Below are 19,697 nucleotides of genomic sequence, written 5' to 3' on the forward strand. Positions count from 1 at the left end.
ACACTAGGACACCAAAGACAAATCTTCTTCTCTACTCAGCAGGGAGCAATAAATCAGTCCAAATATGTATTAGCTCCCCCTGGAGACAGCCTTTGATACTATGCCTAGCTGTCACAGTCACAAATAAAAGAACAAAAACAGAAAAGGATATGTTATTCTGGGGCGTGCCGAGCGGTAAGCCCCAGGTGGGTGCGCTAATTGTCTCTTTAATGATCTCTGACTGGCACTTGTCTCAGTTTCGCACTTCACAGTGAAAGATTTATGACTTTTCGGGAATAATCCACTTTTAATAATGTGTTTCTAGAGAAAGGAGTGTGAGATTGCGAATGCTCCTTTGGTTCATGGGCACAGGGCATCAATTAGTGTTGTCACTGCTCAGATCTGTGAAACAGAAGGTTATGGTTTACAATGGTGTTTTCAACATCTGAAATTAATAATTAGGTGATAATTGGTGCTACAGGAATCGAATAAAAAAGAAAACAGTTGCTCATACTAGACATGACCCAACAGAAACTTATAGTCTGAGGTTAGAAAGAATAGCTGGACATATCACACACACAGACAGACAGACAAACAGACAAGGATGTTCTCATAATGAACAGTTAGCATGGATAAGTTAGCGCTTAGCCACAGGCTAATATGGATTTATGTGTGTGTGTGTCAAAGGAGAAACTCAGCCAGAAATTGGCAATAAGTAGCTGGTAAAATGCCAGCAGCACCCTGTTTCTCTTCCCCTTCTCTGTTGGTCCACTGGGAACAGTTGCCAACTCGGAGCATTATATGAAAACACTGATCTGGAAAAACGAGGATTATAGTGTAAACAACACCAGCACTAGCTTCAGTGTAGTGAAGCTTCATTTAATGTAGAGTAACTGCTAGCTTAGCTCAACAAATTTTCCAAGTTGCTTGCCCAACACTGGCAATAGGTTTTGTTGAGGAATAAATAGTGACTACATTTGATTGATTGCATGACTGGTCTATATTCAATTTCGGTCATTACCATAAACATACTTAATGACTGTAATAAGACTAATATTCTAAAATGTGAAAAATTTGTAAGAATGTGGGTGTCCAAACTTAGCTACAGCCATCAACAGTTTATGAATGTATTCCTAAAAAGCTGACTATATATATATTTGAGATTTTAATATATATATATATTAAAATCTCAAAGTAATGGAAGAAGTGACAGACCGTATTGTGAGGTACATATGAGGTAAATGAAATGTCAGCAAGATATTTTTTTTTTTTTTTTTTTTTTTGATGGAGGTATATCTCAATTCAAGTTTTCAGGTAATTGTAAGAATGGGACAAGGTTTAAGCAGACTACATACCTGAAGAAGTCCAGCATACATCTCTAGAAATAAGATGAACATTCATAATAAGATCAATAATATGCATTAAAAAAAAAATACTGTTGAATCAAACATTTTTACATTTTAGTCACGTTGGATCACAGGATCTTGCATACATGCCCAATTTGGGCTTCAGCGCAATGCCCATTCGCTATTTTTCTCCTCCCTATGCAAAAAAAAAAAAAAAAAAAAAAAAAAAAAAAACCCTTTGTGCTTCTGCACATTTGTTTTGGTAGTGCAATGGGCTTTTGAGCTTCATCAGCTTAAGTGAAGCACAGTCACATACAGCCTGGCTCCCACTTGCTCATATCTCTCAAAACAATGAGCTGTCTGGCCTGGCAATGCCCTAGACAATGGACATTTGGGTCTGGGGAAAAACACTCTTCCAGTGTGTCCAATGCAAGACTGATGGAGCCATCCACTATCACAGCTGTTTTGGGCTGGAAGCCAGTAAAATAGGTCTTCTCCTTTGCTTCCTCCTGCCTCCGGTGCCATGCTATCTTTGCTAGCAGAGCTAGGAGGTATTGTAGGACGAAGAGGCCCAATCCAAGTTTCTCTCAGGAGGGCACTTGATGTTATTGGCTCCTTCTGGTGGTATCAGATGAAAAGATTGATGAAGCATTCGAGAATTTGTGAGATACTAAACTGCAGGTGAGGTTTGAGACTGAATGCCCACAATCAACAGGGCACCAATTAAAGATTGCCATCCGAGCGAACAAAGTAAACAAACATGCTTCTTTCTCGTACAAAGCTAATGTATTTTTTGAATCCCTGTTTCCATGGCACGAGCCACCACAATCACGTTGGCAGGAGATGAGACGCATTTAATTAGAACTTAATGAGATGACAGAGAAGGGCTATGAGTCAGTTGCGGGGAACAACATGGTGGCTTCACACTCCTGAGGTGACTGACAGGCTTGAGACAAACACGGGCAGCGAGGGCAGCCATGCCTAACCATGTACGCACTCAAATTGCAGCCCTTAATAAACAAGGATGCAAATCATAGGAGTGGTTCCACCTCGGGCCATTTCCTGATAAATACAGTGTTTCTGGGAAAGGTTACACATGTGCCCTGTCAGTCAGTATTGTGAGTAATGATGCGAAGGCTAACATTAGCATAGCACGGTCAAAGACATGCAGATGTAAATGCAAACTCAGAGTCATTTAACGCATCCTAATTTAGTACATAATTGTGGTATAATTTGTACAGTGCAAAACAGGTCATGTATGCAGGCCAACGCAAGTATAATTAGCTATTAATTGCTACTTCCTGTTTACATAGCCATCGGGACCGAAACATTAAAGGAGTAGTCTATGTTAAGCTCCAAAATAGTAGCATAATGCTGATTACCAGAAAAATTGGCCTTGACCATCCTTTTCTTGCAAAAAAAGAAATAAAAAATCTGGGTAACGATTGACATTTAAAATGGAAAAAGGGCCAAATATGCATACATGCAAATGCATGTTAAAATACGATAATAATAATAATAGAACATATAATGTATGTGCTTATATGAAAATAAGCTTCACATTTCTGCTTTGAAATCCTCCAAAAACTGGCCTCATTCACTTAAACAGCAAATGCCTCACCTTGTACTACATTTTTGCTTTTTGAATGGTGTCCAAAATAACACTGCTAACTTTCACTGTATGGACAACCACATCATAAATACCTCCTAAAACAAATTCGCTGAAAAAAATATATTTTTCAGTCATACAGGTTTAGAATAATCACCAATAGGGCGAGTAAATGATGACAGAATGCTCATTTCTGTGAACTATTCCTTTAAAAGAAAAAATAAACACCGGATGTTACCTGGAGACCAGTTGGCGCTGAATAAATGAGCTCATTTATTGTGACCAGCAGACCTCGTGGAATTATAATCAGACAGATGTGAGGATCACAGCATGAGTTGCTGAAGTCCGAAAAATAATGAGTTGACTGAAGCAGAGGCCATTTCTCAAGGTAATGGTGAAAGCGGTGCACTTTGAGAAGATATTACGGAAAAAAAGGGACAACGAAAGCAAAGACAAAAAGGACAAAGTGACGGATGAAATAATAATGAAAAAATTGATATATGGAGTTGTTATTTAGATACAGACCATTACACAGGACCCTAACACCTTTTTGAGGTGAGTGGCCACGATATTAGTAGAATAAAAATATATATAAAAGATGTCATATACCTGTCCAAGAGATTGGCAGCACTTACAGTACTTGGCCGTCCAATCAGAGCTCTAGTACATTCTCACCAGGCCTTAGCTGAACTTTCAATCATTGATGGTCAAGGAAGTCATAAAAGAACTGAAATGGATCCCTAACCAAGCTTGCAAATGTCAGAAACAGGGAGAAAAAAGTGAGTATGTTCGCTCTAAAATCAAGGCTATTGCTTAAAAGGAGAGCTTTAAAGTCTAAGTGATGCAAATGCGGGCTGATTGATTACTCTAAAACACTTTCAGTGTCTATCTGACCTCCTGACTGTCTGTCTTTTGATCTTTCTCAACATCCTATTTTCGAGGAAAGGGAACAAAAGCAGAAAAATCTAATACCCGGGCACTTACAGACTGCCGTAGACTGTGTGCATTGGCTGATGTAAGTGGTATAATCTTGACTGAATGATCCAATCCACAGAAGGCACAACAGGGCCCCACTTACAGGCTGTGTTCCATTCTAGTGCTACACAATCGTTGGTAATTACTTAAACAAGCTGCATTATTCAGAGTAAGAACAGTCCATAAGAGTGCTATTTCATGCACAATATTGCCAGATTATAACTCTCTGTGTTCCAGCTTCTCCTGTCTCCGCCTGCCAAAAGGGCACTACACACGCTGCAATAAATAGTTTAATAGTTTATAAGTGTTTCCTCATTTAGCTGATGATTTAGATGATGCATTGCAACAGAGGGAGTTGTGAATGGGGTAGGTTAGATGAAAACATACTAGTCCAGTAAAAACAATGACGGGTCAGTACCAGTACTCCATAACACCCTAGTAACTGCCTAGCAACCACCAGATCTTATTCTAATTATTACTTATTATAATTTTAAATTGTGATAACTAATTGCAGCAATTATTTTTACATCTCATTTATTCATTTATCTACCTATCTCTGTCCACCATAGCAACCAACAACAAATGCTATAAAAATATCCTAGCAACCAGCAGAACACACAGCTGCTGTTCAACCACCAAGCAATGCCCTAGCAACACTCTATTAATCGTCCAGGACAACCTAATAAATGTTTAGCAAACATTTATCAACTTCTTAACAACACCCTTTCCACCAGCCAGAACACCATACTGTAATAACAGCAAAGCAACCATCAAAAACAACTTAGTAACTACCCAAAAACCCTTAAAAGTGCCTATCGACACTCAGAACCACCCAGAACAATTCCATCCATTGCTTATCTTACCTATACATAAAATATCTTGGCTAGCTCTGTCTATCCATCTATTTATCTCTATCTTTCACCACCATAGCAACCAACTAGAAATACTATACAAATGCCCCAGCAACCACCCAAAACACCAACACAGCTTTTTTGCAACCACCTTGCAACACTCTATTAAACCCACCAGGACACCCTAATAACTGTCTAGCAACCACCCAGGCCAACCAATCTACCAAATCAACCACCCAGGACAAACAACAAGCCAAAAAAACATCCACCCAGAACAACCAATCAACCACCAACCCAGGAAACAACACCAACCAACCAAACACTGACCCCCAAAAAACAAGCCAACCCACCAACCGCCAAAAAACACTAACCTACCAACCAACGACCCAGCAAAAATAACAACCATCCATCCATCTATGTGCAGTATATAGTATGTATTATACAGAATGCTAGTATTTTATTCTCATATTCTCTATTCTCATTCATTCATTGATGGTGCACAGTTGGAGTATAAAAATTACCGTTTCACATTACAGTTGAACTCTATTGTACAGGTGGCTTGGGTGACATGCAATGATTTCTCCTCATGTTCTGCCTATTTGAAGGTGGAATTATTCATTAAGCTGCATCGGGAAGGTCAAAAGTATGGCCTGAGGATCTATTCACATGTGTTCCTGTAAGACTGGGTTTTGTGTGGCATATGTCATCCAGGCAGGTGGCTCGAACCAGTGCAAAAAAACAACTCCGACTGGAGGTGTCACTGTAACTTCCATGACCTCCTTTATCCTCACACCCTTGATTGACTGCATGTAACATGAGCCCTCAGCATGATGTGTCAGGATGGCAAAGCCCACACCACACGTAATTTGGGCCGGGACCAAGCATTCTCAGTGATGAAACAGCGGCTGACAGTAAAGGAACTATGCAAGATGGTCATGCCCGCAGCTTTCACATCTGGTACCCAGGTGTGGGACTCTTTCTTTTGCCAGCATTAAACACAATGAGGAGTTTGTGAAAGTGACATGACATACAACCAAGTATGGTGACCCATACTGAGAATTCATGCACTGCATTTAACCCATCCAAAGTGCACATGCACACAGAGGGCAACCATTTATGCTGCAGCACCCAGGGAGCAGTTGCTCAAGGGCACCTAAGTCATGGTATTGCCAGCCTGAGCCTAGAACCCACAACCTTAGGGTTAGGAATCAAACTATCTAACCATAAGGCTACGACTTTAACAACGTGAAGCTTTTTGTCTAAGAGTCTGTTCTTAAAAGGAAGTCTCTCATGTACTGTTGTCCCTTACATTGTTGAGTTTTATTATTTTTATACTTTTATATGTAATCAGCACTGTTGGGAACATTACTTTAAAAAAGTAATTAGTTATAGTTGCTCACTACTTGTTCCAAAAAGTAACTGAGTTAGTAACTGAATTACTCTATAATAAAAGTAACTCGTTACCAGGGAAAGTAACTATTTGCGTTACTGTAAAAAAAAAAAAAAAAAAAAAGCCAGGGGTGTGTGAGCCAGGGGTGCATTCGGATTGCATAGTTTATTAAATCAATGCATAGTAATGCACCGCATTTAACTTTCAGTAATGGTAACGGCGTTGTAACGACGGGAAAAGTAATTAGTTAGATTACCCCGTTACTGAAAAAGTAACTTCTTTACCTAACGCCGTTCTTTTAAACGCCGTTATTCCAAACACTGGCAATCAGTGCTGGGTAGGTTACTTACAAATTGTAGTCTATTCCAAATTACATATTGAAAAGTATAGTTAGTCATGTAATCTATTGGATTACACATATTAGTTTGTTTTATTTATATAACTTTTTTCCTCTCTGCCACTTCAAGAAAATACTTTCCGTCCTCTACCTCCAATGAACCTCGTCACACAAACCCACATTTACACTTTTATCACTTATTATTTCACAGCAAGATACATTAATCATAGGAATTTGATAAACGATGTGTCATAAGAAAACGTCTACTTGCGCAAGCAGCCATTTACTGGCCTACGGTCCGCCCACTCTATTAAAAGCAGCATTTTCAAAGCTGTTCGGTTCACAGCTGATTAAGGTCATTAAATAGGTGGGCTGGTTTACAGACACCATGGAAAGCGTTTAGGTATCACAACATCTCCTGCTGAGCGATGAATGCTCAGTCAAGATGCAAATGTCTTTCATTAACAGCTCTCTGTATTCATTGGTGCTCCCAGTTAGACTGTGATGTTCTGATCCCCCACCTCCCACTAAATGAGAAGAATGTTAATGGCCGTAGTACCTCTGATGACATGATGCAGTAAGATGTTGCCAACTGGCTCTCTTGGCTGTTTGTAGATGCTGTACGATTACAACTGTAGCAACAGGACGGAGAGAAGAAAGCAGGCGTGTCGTCTTGCTGGGGGTGAGCACTGTAGGAGGAAGGGGCCACCTTGAACTGTTTCCGAGCTGAGACACCCTGAGCCGTAGGCACAGATGGCACCTTGAAACTGGAACGTGTGCCTGCTCGAAGGCGCAGAGCCAGAAACAACATCGGGGAAATCCATTTGTAGCACACCTCCACTACTGACGGGACCAGGGAACTGGCAGACTTGGCTACCTCTTCCTCAAGCAGAGGTGAATCTGGATTTAGTCAGGGGAACGTGTTGCATAGTAACCACATAGAGGATTTATGAAATATGATGATCTGTTTGCAAGGGACCCCATCACTAAAATAACAAATTAGCATTAACTTATGAATAAAGATGTGAAATATATATATATATATATATATATATATATATATATATATATATATATATACTATGTAAGTTATATCCATTTGAAAAGGAATATGTTTAATCGTATAAAATAATTTGTTTAGCATTTTTCAAAAATAAATATAAATAATTAAGAGAGTGAGAAAAAGAGAGAGAGAGAGAGAGAGAGAGAGAGAGAGAATTTTATCAATTAAAAATGCATAAAATAAAAAAGAAATTGAAAAAATGTCAGTTATAAATTAGATATCTTCTCCATACAGTGTGTTCTAATGAACTGAGACGAAGGCTTCTTCCAAGCTTGTACAGCCTGGCAGCTTCTGACAGAACCCAAAGGGACGTTTTCTGCACGCCAAGCACAAGAGCACACAGCCCTGACCTAAAACTCCATTTTTCCCCACCCTTTTTTCCCCACTTTTTTCTTTTTTTCAACCCAAACATGTTTTGTAAGATAAGCCTCCTTAACCACAGCAGATTCTGCATGCTTTTTGTCTGTGTGAAAATGGATTAGAAGAGCAAAGCGGAGCGGGAGAAAGCCATAAAAACTGAGAGAACGAACAACTGACTTTTCTCCACCGGGTTCTTTTGAGCCCGTTGACGTACCCAGACTGAGGGAACGTTCTGTAACAGGGTTTGTCCAACTCATGAGAGACAAGTGAGGACGGTGGACTCGGATGCCAAAGTTGTCCAGTCTTTCGTGCCATTGCTTAATGAAAGTGCTGTAGTCCTCTCTTCAACTTCCTGTGGGTTTTAATTAGATCATTAGCAGTACAGATTTAATTATAGCACAGGCAAGTGCACGACGCATTAGAGGTGCACCTGGCAAACTTGGTCCATCATCAAAATACTGGGCACAGAGGAGCCTGGGCTTTCCAAGGTTTGGCAGCGAGTTGGGCTGCAGTGGCCTTCTGGGAATGCGGAAGCATAATGAGCTATTATATTCATACCACGGCAGGAGCTAAACATAATTTTCCTGAGAGCAGTAAACCAGCAGGGATTCGGATACTGAACCTGACTGGCCTACTTGACTCTACTCTGTAGAGCTCCAAGAACAACATTATTTTAGCTTTTACCTTATTTTTGGCCTTTTGACACTTGCTCTCTAGGTACAGTAGAGAGATGATGGGAAGTAATGGGGAGAAAAGGGACAAACAGGACTGGCATAAGCCATATTCAAACTGGCATTGAGAACCACAGTTCAACGTTTTAAAGTAGGCAATTTACAATGTTCCTGTGTTCAGAACCCTTTCCTGCAACCATGCTATCCACAAGGTCAGTGGTTCTCAATTCCAGACCTCACAACCTCTACTTTGCATATTTTTGATGTCTCCCAACCAGATAACCAGCTGGTTAGAAGAGAGCTCCATGCATAAGTGGTGCACGATTATGACAAAAATCATAATTGTCTATTTTTCCCTTGAAACTGTAATTGGGATTATTAATTAAGATTATGACAATTGAATGATGTTCATACCATTGTTTGATGCAACTGTATGCAATATTTTTATATGAAAATAAACAAGCCAAAAATAAACTTTAACTGAAAAACCTTTAGTGTACGTATTAAGCCTCAAATGTCAATTATACATCGGACTGGTTTCTTCTTTAAATGATAAAAAAGTAAAAATATGAATGGTACTCACTTTAAATTTTACCATATATATATATATATATATATATATATATAAAAACATTATAAATCAGAATTTATGCCATTATATTTTAGGAATTTTAGGAAGAGGATTCCTTGCAAAAGAAAACAGCCTGACACTTGGCAATCTTTGGCATCAAAAAGCTTGAAACCCCCTTCTTTACAGAGCTGTACTATGTGCTTCCATTGGGAAAATACTGGCATTTTAGTTCAAAAGCTGCGCTAATGCTGAACAGCCCTTATGAAATATCCAAAATCCTCTATCATGCTTTTGTCAGGCAGATGTGCTGGCATGTTAGTTTTGCGCTGATATTTTTTCATTAACTTTGCAGGCTGTCGTAGTCTATTTAGCAAATGAATACACGCGGTTTACAATGAAGATGCAAATTGAGGAGAGAAGTGTTTGACTTTCCGCCCTGGAACCAAACAAATGTGAATTGTGCACACTAAACATGGCAGACAGAGAGGAACAAACAAACTCCCACAAACAGTGATATTTGCGTACGCAGAGCTGTCAGTTCCACTGTCATGTGGCGGTGTTTGTGTGCATTTGCATCTCTCTTTCTGTCACTCCTTTTTGCGATCCTTTTCATCACGGTACGCGGGACCCCCTCCTGATTTCATTCTCTCTTCCTCAGTCATCTTTTCTTTGCATCATTTATTCCAAACCACTGTAAAATGCTGAACCATCTCCCTCCGCATCTCTCTTAATGTTGCTTTTTATACCTTGTGCTTACCGACAGCTTATATGTGGATGCTAGAAAACCGGGGCTGTAAAAATAAAGACGGTGCTGACATTCATTCCCCAGGATTGGTTTGCAGGAGGTAACAGCTCAGCGGCCAGCATGGGGTCCCGCAACAGAGGTATTGATCCGTACCGTGTCAGCAGGGCTGGCATGACCTCCCAGAGGAGAGCACAGGCTGTGCCCAGCGCATCTGAGCATCACAGCCCATTAGCCCAGCTGATATAGGGAGCACCGCTCTACTGGAAAACTAGCGTAAGAGTCCAGCCGCTACGGTACAAGGAGGGTGGTTCAGAATATAAGCTTTTAGCCCAGTGAGACGACTGAGATATGCATAATGCCTAAATCTACTCGCATACAAGCACTCACAAAAATGGTCAAATTAGAATGATTATGACTGTTTTCATACTGGTTTCCTCCAGATGTTGTCATTGGTTAACAAACAGAGAGTCCCGCCCCAAACTCGCACCACTGATTGAGTCAGTGTTACTGCGTCAAGGTGCTCAAAGAGATTGATGCTTGAATAACATGTTTAAGATAATCAGGAAGTGGATGGCTAATTTAGAGTTGGTTTAGCAGATTAATACATTAATAATCTTGAAAATGATAATCTATATAAAGTATCTTAATAATGATATTTATAAATAAAAAATAAAAAATAAAAAATAGTAATTTGTTCAGTTTATGAACAACTGTCATGTCAGTTGTAAATTATAAAAAATTTTTTAATAATTATATAGTAAATTAACAATATAAATAGTTATTATATATATATATATATATATATATATATATATATATATATATATATATATATATATATATATATATATATATATATAAATAGCCAGGGATCAGTGAGATTATATATATAATTTACATTATTAAATTAAATGTATTTTAATTATTTTATCATTTAAAAAGTTTTATAAAATAGTAATAGTAGTTTGCATTGTTAATTTATGAAAATTATATGAATTATCATCAAGTTATTATTTATATAATAAATCAACGATATCAATTATTATATAATAAAAAACATAATTTGCATAATTAAATAAACATGGTAAATTACTTTAATGTATAATCTGTTACACATAATATAAAACATACATTTTGAATATATAAAATAACCAAATAAATAAAATAGCTACAAAAATTTGTTATTAAAAAATAAAAAAATAAAAAACATAAATAGCAGGGGATCAGTGAGATTATATATATTAAATAAATGTTATTCTTTTGAACTTGGAAGTTCCATTTTGCAATCACAAGAATGAAGCCAATAGTTTCAAATGATGGTGTATTTTCATTGTATCTACACATCCCAAGAGGATAGAAATTTGTCTTGGAAAAAGAGAGGGAATCATATTAGTATATATTGCAAGCCTGCCTCTCCTGCATAAGGGCCAGAGTTAACATCATGCCTGTTTTCCAGTAAAACAAGATCTCTCTCTCTTTCTGTAAAAAATCCCAGCACTTCTAGACTTCTGAGCAGACAAAACCTCAGACAAAAGCAACAAGGTTCCTGGGATGACAAACCACCATACAGTGTAAGCAAGTCAATGCTGTGGTTTTGAAGTACAGCACAAAGCAGGCAGACGCCGTCATGGAAGTGACTGACAGCCGAGCACAGGAGGCCAGACCCCAGCCTCCCAAATACCACTCTCACTGTTTGATTGACACTTTTAATCGGTATAACACCGCTCCATCATTTAGAACCCACTCTATTTTAGTCACACAAAAAAAAGACATCAGACAAATGGACACCGTTTCATGTTTTATAAAGGTGAAAAAAGCTTGGTCAAGTATGACATGAATGCTAATAAGTTAGAGAGTTTAGTGGTATTGTTTCATGCCATTAAGTAAGTCAGAAGTGACAACTGAAATGGAAAGTAAGGGGGGGCTTGTGGGTTTATTGATTGGAAGGGAAGTTAATATTTTTCCCACTTTAATTGACCACTTTTTAGAAATAGAGACAGTAAAATGTTGCAATACTTAAAATGAAATAAAAATCTGCAATACTGGAATATGAATTGTAATATGCTGATATATGATTGCCATATTCGAATGACACAGGAAATTGGAGTGAAAAAAGGAGAGAGGGATTGAAACATGTTGTAATCAAAATTTACACTTGCAAGTTTAGAGCAAATATTTAGCAGAGATTATAATTTTGAATGAGATAAAATAATAAAAGAAATATTATAATTTAATAATTTAATAAATACATATATACACCCAAAAGGTATATAGAAAAAAGTCACTAAAATATAACTTTTTTTAGAATATAAATTAACAATATAAAATAATTTTATGTAAAAATACATTAATAAAAATAAATAAATAAACGAATGAAATGAAGCAAACAAAAATTTATTTTTTATTTAAATTAAAACATAAAAAGTGAAAGGTTACAAAATAAATGTATAGTTATAAAATAAATAAATAAAACAAAAATAAAAAGTATTGACTTATTGACTTAAAAAAATAGTAAACAATTTTAAGGTACAATATAAATATAAATACATATAAATATATATATATATATATATATATATATATATATATATATATATATATATATATATATATATATATATATATATATATATATACATATATATATATATATATATATATATATACATATACATATATATATACATATATATATATACATATACATATATATATATATATATATATATATATATATATATATATATATATATATATATATATATATATATATATATATATAAAATATTATAATAAAATAAAATAAAATTATAAAAAGAATGATAAAACTAAAAATATATAAAATTGTATTAAAATAAACTGGTTGTACATTTTATTAAGTCGAACAGCTGTTTCGCATTAAATAGACAAAGAAACTTCTAATGACACTGTGCATTTAAGGTGTGCGTGTTTGGTTAGGTTTGGCAATAATAAATTCTAATAAATGTTTCAACCGAAGTGTTCTAATACTTTACTTCAGAGTGGAATCAAAAGCATGAAAGTGCTAAATAGATATTTATTTAGCAAGTCCTTATTTTTGAATTCTAGAAAGCATTAAAATGTCCTATTCCAGCTTTTTGCTTAAGATCAATGCTGAAATCTGTGAGTCAGCTGCTGCCACCCGACCTTGTCTGTCACCCAAACATGATCTCTTTCTCAAGGGTGTCACAGGGACCCTGTCAGAAGCCTTGGCTATCAAAAGAAGAAACCTCCTCTTTTGACACATCTCTGACAAAGAAGCCAATTAGTTGGGCCTCTCATGGCCCAGACCTGTTCTCGTGTATGCCGGAGAGAGCTTTTATCCTGCTGTACAAGGACATCTCTCCATGGAGAGATGATGCTGATGCTGAGCGCCAGTGGCAGGAGGGTGTGAGTTTCACGGGGTGAGTGCAGGTTGGTGTGATGGACCTTTTTGTGTGTCTTTAAACACTGATACTGAAATAAACACTCCTACTCAGTTTTTCCTGCACTACAATGAGACAATTCAAGAAGACTGGTTCAGTCTGTCACTGAGTGACAAACTCCCTGTTAATATAACAAATAACGGCATTAGGAATGCAACTGACTCAATGACATTCAATGAGAAATAATACACTTCAAATACCGTTCAAAAGTTTAATGCCTTTGAAAGTCTCTCACGGTCACCAAGGCTGCACCTACTTGATTAAAAACATTAAATACTGTAATACTATGAAATATCATTTCAATTCAGAATGTTTTCTGTTTACATATATTTTAAAATGTAATTCATACCTGTGATAAAGCTGACTGTTGCAAGATCTTTCAGAAATCATTCTAATATGCTGATTTGGTGCTCAAGAAACTAGCATCAAATGTAGAAAGAAAAAAAATGTACACTCTATATATTAATGTATCTAAATTCAAAATGACCAAAATAAGTCATTTGAAAAATTACTATTATATATATCGGTAATGCTGTAATTACTTAATGTAGATGTTTTACAAGTGACAGTTTATGTTTGGAACAATAATATATGTATAACTATATATAAATAGCATTATGTTAATTTCTTGTCGGTCACATGGCATTTACAGCTCACTGATTGACCTTGAGCATTAATGGCAGATTTTAAACTGTGTACTTCCAGAGAAACTGCTGTTGAGGAATAAGATAGTCAATAGAGCGCTTCTCTCCAGGTATTATAAACCTCCCTGGTTTCAAACGCATATGGACCTTGAATAAATGTACGACTATTCAGCTTTTCAGAGCAAAGAAAAAAAATATATATCCTGTTCAGGAAAGACTTTCGAGAGCTCTGAAAACACTATAGCTTTTAAGCTTGTAATTATTCTGGCATCACGTCAAAAACAGTGATAAGGTACAAAACGCATACGTCTAGTTCTTTAAAATAGGGTCTGAACTGCATTTAAATCATTAATGACAGAATCAGAATGGAAGGGATGGAGCGGCTTCGATTTTATATAAAAATAAAATCACTGATTCACTTCTTACAAACACTTCCTGTGTCTGTTTGCCTCTTTAAGAAGAATCGCTTTTTTTCCCCAACTGTAAGTCGCTTTGGATCAAAGCATCATCAAAATGACTAAATGTAAGTGTAAAATATTCTAACGAAAAATGAACATGGCACATGACATTGTCACAGCATTCTACAACCTCACAGCAGGCCTTTCACCACCAACAGCTCACTGATTCCACAACACACACACACACACACACACACCAGACTGTAATGTGAGAGTCAGGGTCACTGGTGGACCAGTAGGGGTGGGAATCGCAAGGAATTTATTGATTCTGGTTCTGATTAACAGTTCTTGTTCCAGTTGATCTTAATTTTTGTGGTTCCATTAAAAGGAAAGGAATCTAAAGGAATTTAACAATTCTGGTTTTGATTTTTCTGATTCTCAGATGTTTTGTAGGGGGAAAAAATCATACCATATATAACATTTAAAAATATATAATATAGTATAAAATAGCTGAATCTTAGAATTTATTTTTAAAGCCAGTAAAAGTTCTGGTTTCAATGTATCTTAACTTTTGTGGTTCCATCAAAAGGAAAGGAATCTAGGTTGTGATTTCTCTGATTCCAATATTTTTTTTTTTGTAGAAATACAAATACAAATCAAATATAAAATAGCTGATTCTTAGAATAAATTTTTAAAGCCAGTCAAATCATAAGGGAGCTTGCAAATTTGGAATCCCCTTGCAATCTTTGCATGTATTTCAGGAAGAACTACCAAAACATCCTGCAAAGCCTGGTTCTCCTTTGACTACAGCGGCCTGGGCTCCTGAAGAGAGAGTGTGAAAGAAAGTGCATAAAACAGTGAAGGCATGACAGCCAGTGACAGTATAAGAAAGAGAATGACAGATGAACAGGCTGGAGAAAATACCAAATTTGGGGACAGTCGGTACCCCACATATTTAAGAATAGAACTTTACGACCTCTATAGACAATAGATTTCTTCCGTATCAGTCTGCTTCTCTAAGTTTTATGGGAGCTGTCTTTCAGAAGTTTGTAAAGTGGCATTGCAATGCATCATGGGTCATGATGAGTGACGGTCTCATTGCCTGGATTCATGGGCTGGTAATGGGAAGTAAAGTGCAATGAATGTGAAAACTGGTAGGCCGCAACATGGCTCGACTTGAATCCTGCTTTTGCTCTGTGATGAAATCCTGCATATTTTAGCTAGACATATAAACCCTAAAAATGTCAAATATGTTATGCAACTATCAGTGCAGAAAACAAAACAAATGAAAACAACCTGAAACAATCCGTGATGCATGGCGATATACCGAAGCATCATATTTTAAGCCTATCATGATGTAGTTGGCAATATCCAACCCTAAAATTGACTTGATTTGTATAGCAATCACACCAGCATTAGCATTATTCGACCAAATTCCTTAAGCTTTACATTTCACCTGACACAAATGAATAATGCAAAAATGCAAATATTGCCTGCCGGAAATGTGATTAGTCATTCCGAGCTGATGCCAACATTTCATAAAGCTCATCGAAATCACCAACAGGCATCATCATTAATTTCCGATTCATATTTCAATGAGCGAAGAGGACGGCGTCAACACATTTAATGTGTTCTCTCAAAGCACTCAACTTTCATCAAGCCAAATAAAGCTCTCACTGGGGCTCAGGGGCCTTCGGAGCCCGCGGAGACAATGGAACGTCTCTCCTTTACTGATGAGCATCCTATCGCATTTCAGAGAGGGAGACATGGCTGACTGACTAACCACAAAGTCAAAGGCTCATTTTGGAGTTCTTTCACAGAGAAGGAAAAGATGTAAGCTGTTTTAGCGCGCTCCTCCCGTTGCGAGGGGAATAAAACAGCAGCCACATCAATAGTGGCATGAATAATAAATAATGTCATCTCAGGAACAAAGAGAGAGATGGGTGGAGTGAGAGAGAATGATGGAGGAGGATAAAAAAAACTGAGTTTGCATGCCAAGGCCAAGAAAGAAAAAAAAAAAAAAAGAATGAGAACAAGAGAAAAAGAAGGGTGGCGTCTATGAGTGATGGGTTTTAGAGAAGGACAAAGTTAGAAAGGCTGAGAGAGGGCAAAAGAGAGGCTGACAGAGAGAAAATTCATGAGAATTTGGCATGAGGGAGAAAAGAAAAAGACAACCACCAAATTTAGCCTTAAGTCAGTGTTGTAACATTAAATGCAAAACGAAACAAAAATGAAACTAAAATTTAAACCAAAACAAAGCAAAAAAAAAAGGAAACCAAAACAAACAAAAGCAAAGTGAAACAAAACACAAACTAAAGAAGAATAAAACATCTAGTTGGTTTGTAGTTCTAGAAAGTAGTCAATATTCCAGATGGAATTAGCGATTTATTAATTTGCAATATATATATATATATATATATATATATATATATATATATATATATATATATTAAGTTTGTTCTGTTACGATTTGACACATTTTCATCCTTTTGCACATAATTGTCAACTAAGAATGTTCTGCTATTTAAGTGTAAAATTGACAAGAAAAACAGAAATATTACAGCCTGCAAGCTATCCATATAAAGGAAAAGGGACATTTAATTTAGGGAATAACCTTTACAAGTTACCTATGAAAACCATTGCTGAATATATTCCGTCTTTGCGCCACCATCCAATGGAAAAAAAACAAAGATGCCTCAGTAGAAATCCAAAAGCCTACCTTTGGATTCACCACACATGGCTAGTAGACACATGAAAGTGAATGCCCCACTTCAAAGAGCAGGTTGACCAAAGCAATAGGCCACTGCATTGATTTCTATGTATTTTATTCAAAGCTGCTCAAAAAAAATCATTTGGCAGTCGGATAAAAAAAAAAAAAGAATAAACACGTGGTAATAGGCCCCTTGGTAGCGAAACTCTTACTGCAAGCGTTACAAAGCTTGGTGAATCTCCAAAACAATTTTTTTTTTTCTATTTTTTCTAAAAGTCAGTATGAATTCAAAATTTACCCTATTTACTTAGATAATTCAATTTCTAGGTTGATTGTGTATGATTAACCAAAATAATACTTTAAATACTTATGAGACACAATTATGAAAAATAGTGAAATACAAGACGTATTTTTTTTTTTTTCAAATTTCCGAACAAGTAAAAAAGAAAATAATAATAATTAAAAAAAAAAAAATTTATTAGAACATATTATTTAAATAAGTATTTGGGATAAACATGCTAACTATGAAAATAACTTTAGAAAGACAAATAAGCCAGCAATTTTGTTACAGAAAAGTTCAGTTTAAATTCCAGGACAAGTGTACAAAAACTATGAAGATACCCAAGTGACAGACTAGCAGACTGCTAGTGTCCAGACTGTACCTGAAACTTGGCATGAAAAAAGGTTCCAGTACACAATACTAAAGTGCTTACAGTGGACACACGTAGTGACAAATACATGACACAAAGAGTTCCCAAACATTTTGTATAGACATTCACCAACACCAAAATCGCACTCGCATCAGTTTATGACCAAGAGAAAATAAGAAGTGCATCTGCAGGTGATGATGGACAGCACAAATTGGGGTGGACTGTATGGAGGTGACAGTCTGCGATCCCATGTCCCTTCCACTGCTCACTGGCAGGAAATTGGGAAATAACATTCCTGTCACACTCGTCCCATTCAGCCTTCATTAAGTATACCATCTCTCTCTCTCTCTCTTTGCCCACATGCTCCACCACCTTCTACCCTACAGCTCAGGCAACTCTACCTCAGATAATCTTTGTTTATTCAGAGCACAGAACAGAGGGTCTTTGCTAACTGTCACAACAAGGAAGTGAGCGAGCGATCTAACACAGAGAATTTCAAGAGGTGCACAGCGCTGCTTTATGACATAGATTGTTAGGCCAATTATCGAAAGGAGTCATTTCGGTCAAGCAATTTTAAGCCATCAAACATCTACAGACAAAGCTCTGCAAAACTGCTCTTTAGCGATTTAAATCCAACGAATGTTTCTGCTGGGCTACTCGCAAATCTCACTTTTGAGAAATAGCTGCTGGTGGTGCTTAGTAACACCTGGCAGGGAACTTTATCATCATAAATTATGCACGGAGGTCCAAAGCATCTCTCGAATAAGAGCAGCCATGATACTGTGCAGAGTATACAAAGATAGAAAATGCATCGTCCTCATTTGCTAAACATGACCTACTTAAGAAGATCTATTGCCTGGTGTAGATGAACAAGTGAACCCAACATCCCGATCCATATCTAACAGGATGATTCTCAAGGAACCAACAACCTGACTTTCAAATGAGGTGTTCGAGAACAATCTAGCACACAGGACTCACATGTAGCGCAGGTAGGGGTTCTTGGCGAAGGCTCGCGACTGAATCGTACGCAAGTTGCAGTTCACGATGTTCCTGCAATAGAAAGGAAAAATAAACGTGTATTAGTAGTTTTTAGTCCCAAGTGGGATCCCAACAAATTTGACCAGATTTTTTTTTTTTTCTTCCTGGACATTCTTTTAAAATCTTGAAATGCAAAATTTGAAAAATTGGCTTCTAAAGCCACTTATTTAGATAATTATTGTATATATACATGTCATTTACAACAAATGTATCTCACTATTTCTAGAGAAGATTTGTATTTCTATAGAAGGTTTCAAACAGCTTCAGTTTCATGCATGCAGAAAAAAAGCACCTGTGGCAAAGGACAATTAGGTTATGCTAATGTCAAATGCTGCATTAAGTTGTGCTGATTTGAAGTTTTTCCACAAATATTTTATGTGCTTGGGTCTAAGAGGAGGTGAGCTGGTAAAAAAAAAAGGGTGAAAGACCAGTTCATGTTCATCATTTTAAATGGATGTGACAGCATATAGGGGCTAAACGGGCTGTTAATTGCCTAGCTGTCTTGCAGTAGTGTTAAAAGGGGAAATGTGGAAGTAAAAAAAAATAAACATCATCAAATCCTCTCTTCCAGTCTGTCTCCTCTCCAGAAGTAACATCATTAAGGGCAGAATATCATCAAGAGCCTGCATCCTTGCTCCTGGAGTTATTTATGCTGGCAGCTGGAATCAATTATGTATACTGAATACATTTTTTTTATTGGCATTTGTGAGATGTTTATTTGCACGAAGCACTCTCTGCTCTTGTTATTAGGGATGTTTGCGTGAGCCAATACACCAAAGTATTTCTTTTAGCATGAGGTTGGAGACTTAAGCCCGATGAATATGATACTTAACGTGGATAATCACCAACTGCCAATTTTGATTCGTGAACGGTGGCCTGAAAGGAGGTCTCAGAGCAGACGAGACTGATTCTGAGGA

The 19,697-nt window shown here is 36.8% G+C and overlaps 1 protein-coding gene across 3 annotated transcripts in view; it reads right to left on the reverse strand.

Annotated features, from left to right (window-relative positions):
• LOC127947250 (NT-3 growth factor receptor-like) overlaps positions 1 to 19,697 on the reverse strand; it is a 248,372-nt gene that overhangs the window by 128,587 nt on the left and 100,088 nt on the right. For all 3 annotated transcript variants that reach the window (XM_052544244.1, XM_052544243.1, XM_052544242.1), the window contains one exon: positions 18,721 to 18,792. In XM_052544244.1, coding sequence (XP_052400204.1) covers positions 18,721 to 18,792 — 72 coding nt within the window. The remainder of the gene's footprint in view (positions 1 to 18,720; positions 18,793 to 19,697) is intronic.

The sequence above is a fragment of the Carassius gibelio genome, chromosome A25 (assembly GCF_023724105.1).
Source record: "Carassius gibelio isolate Cgi1373 ecotype wild population from Czech Republic chromosome A25, carGib1.2-hapl.c, whole genome shotgun sequence".
NCBI lineage: Eukaryota > Metazoa > Chordata > Actinopteri > Cypriniformes > Cyprinidae > Carassius > Carassius gibelio.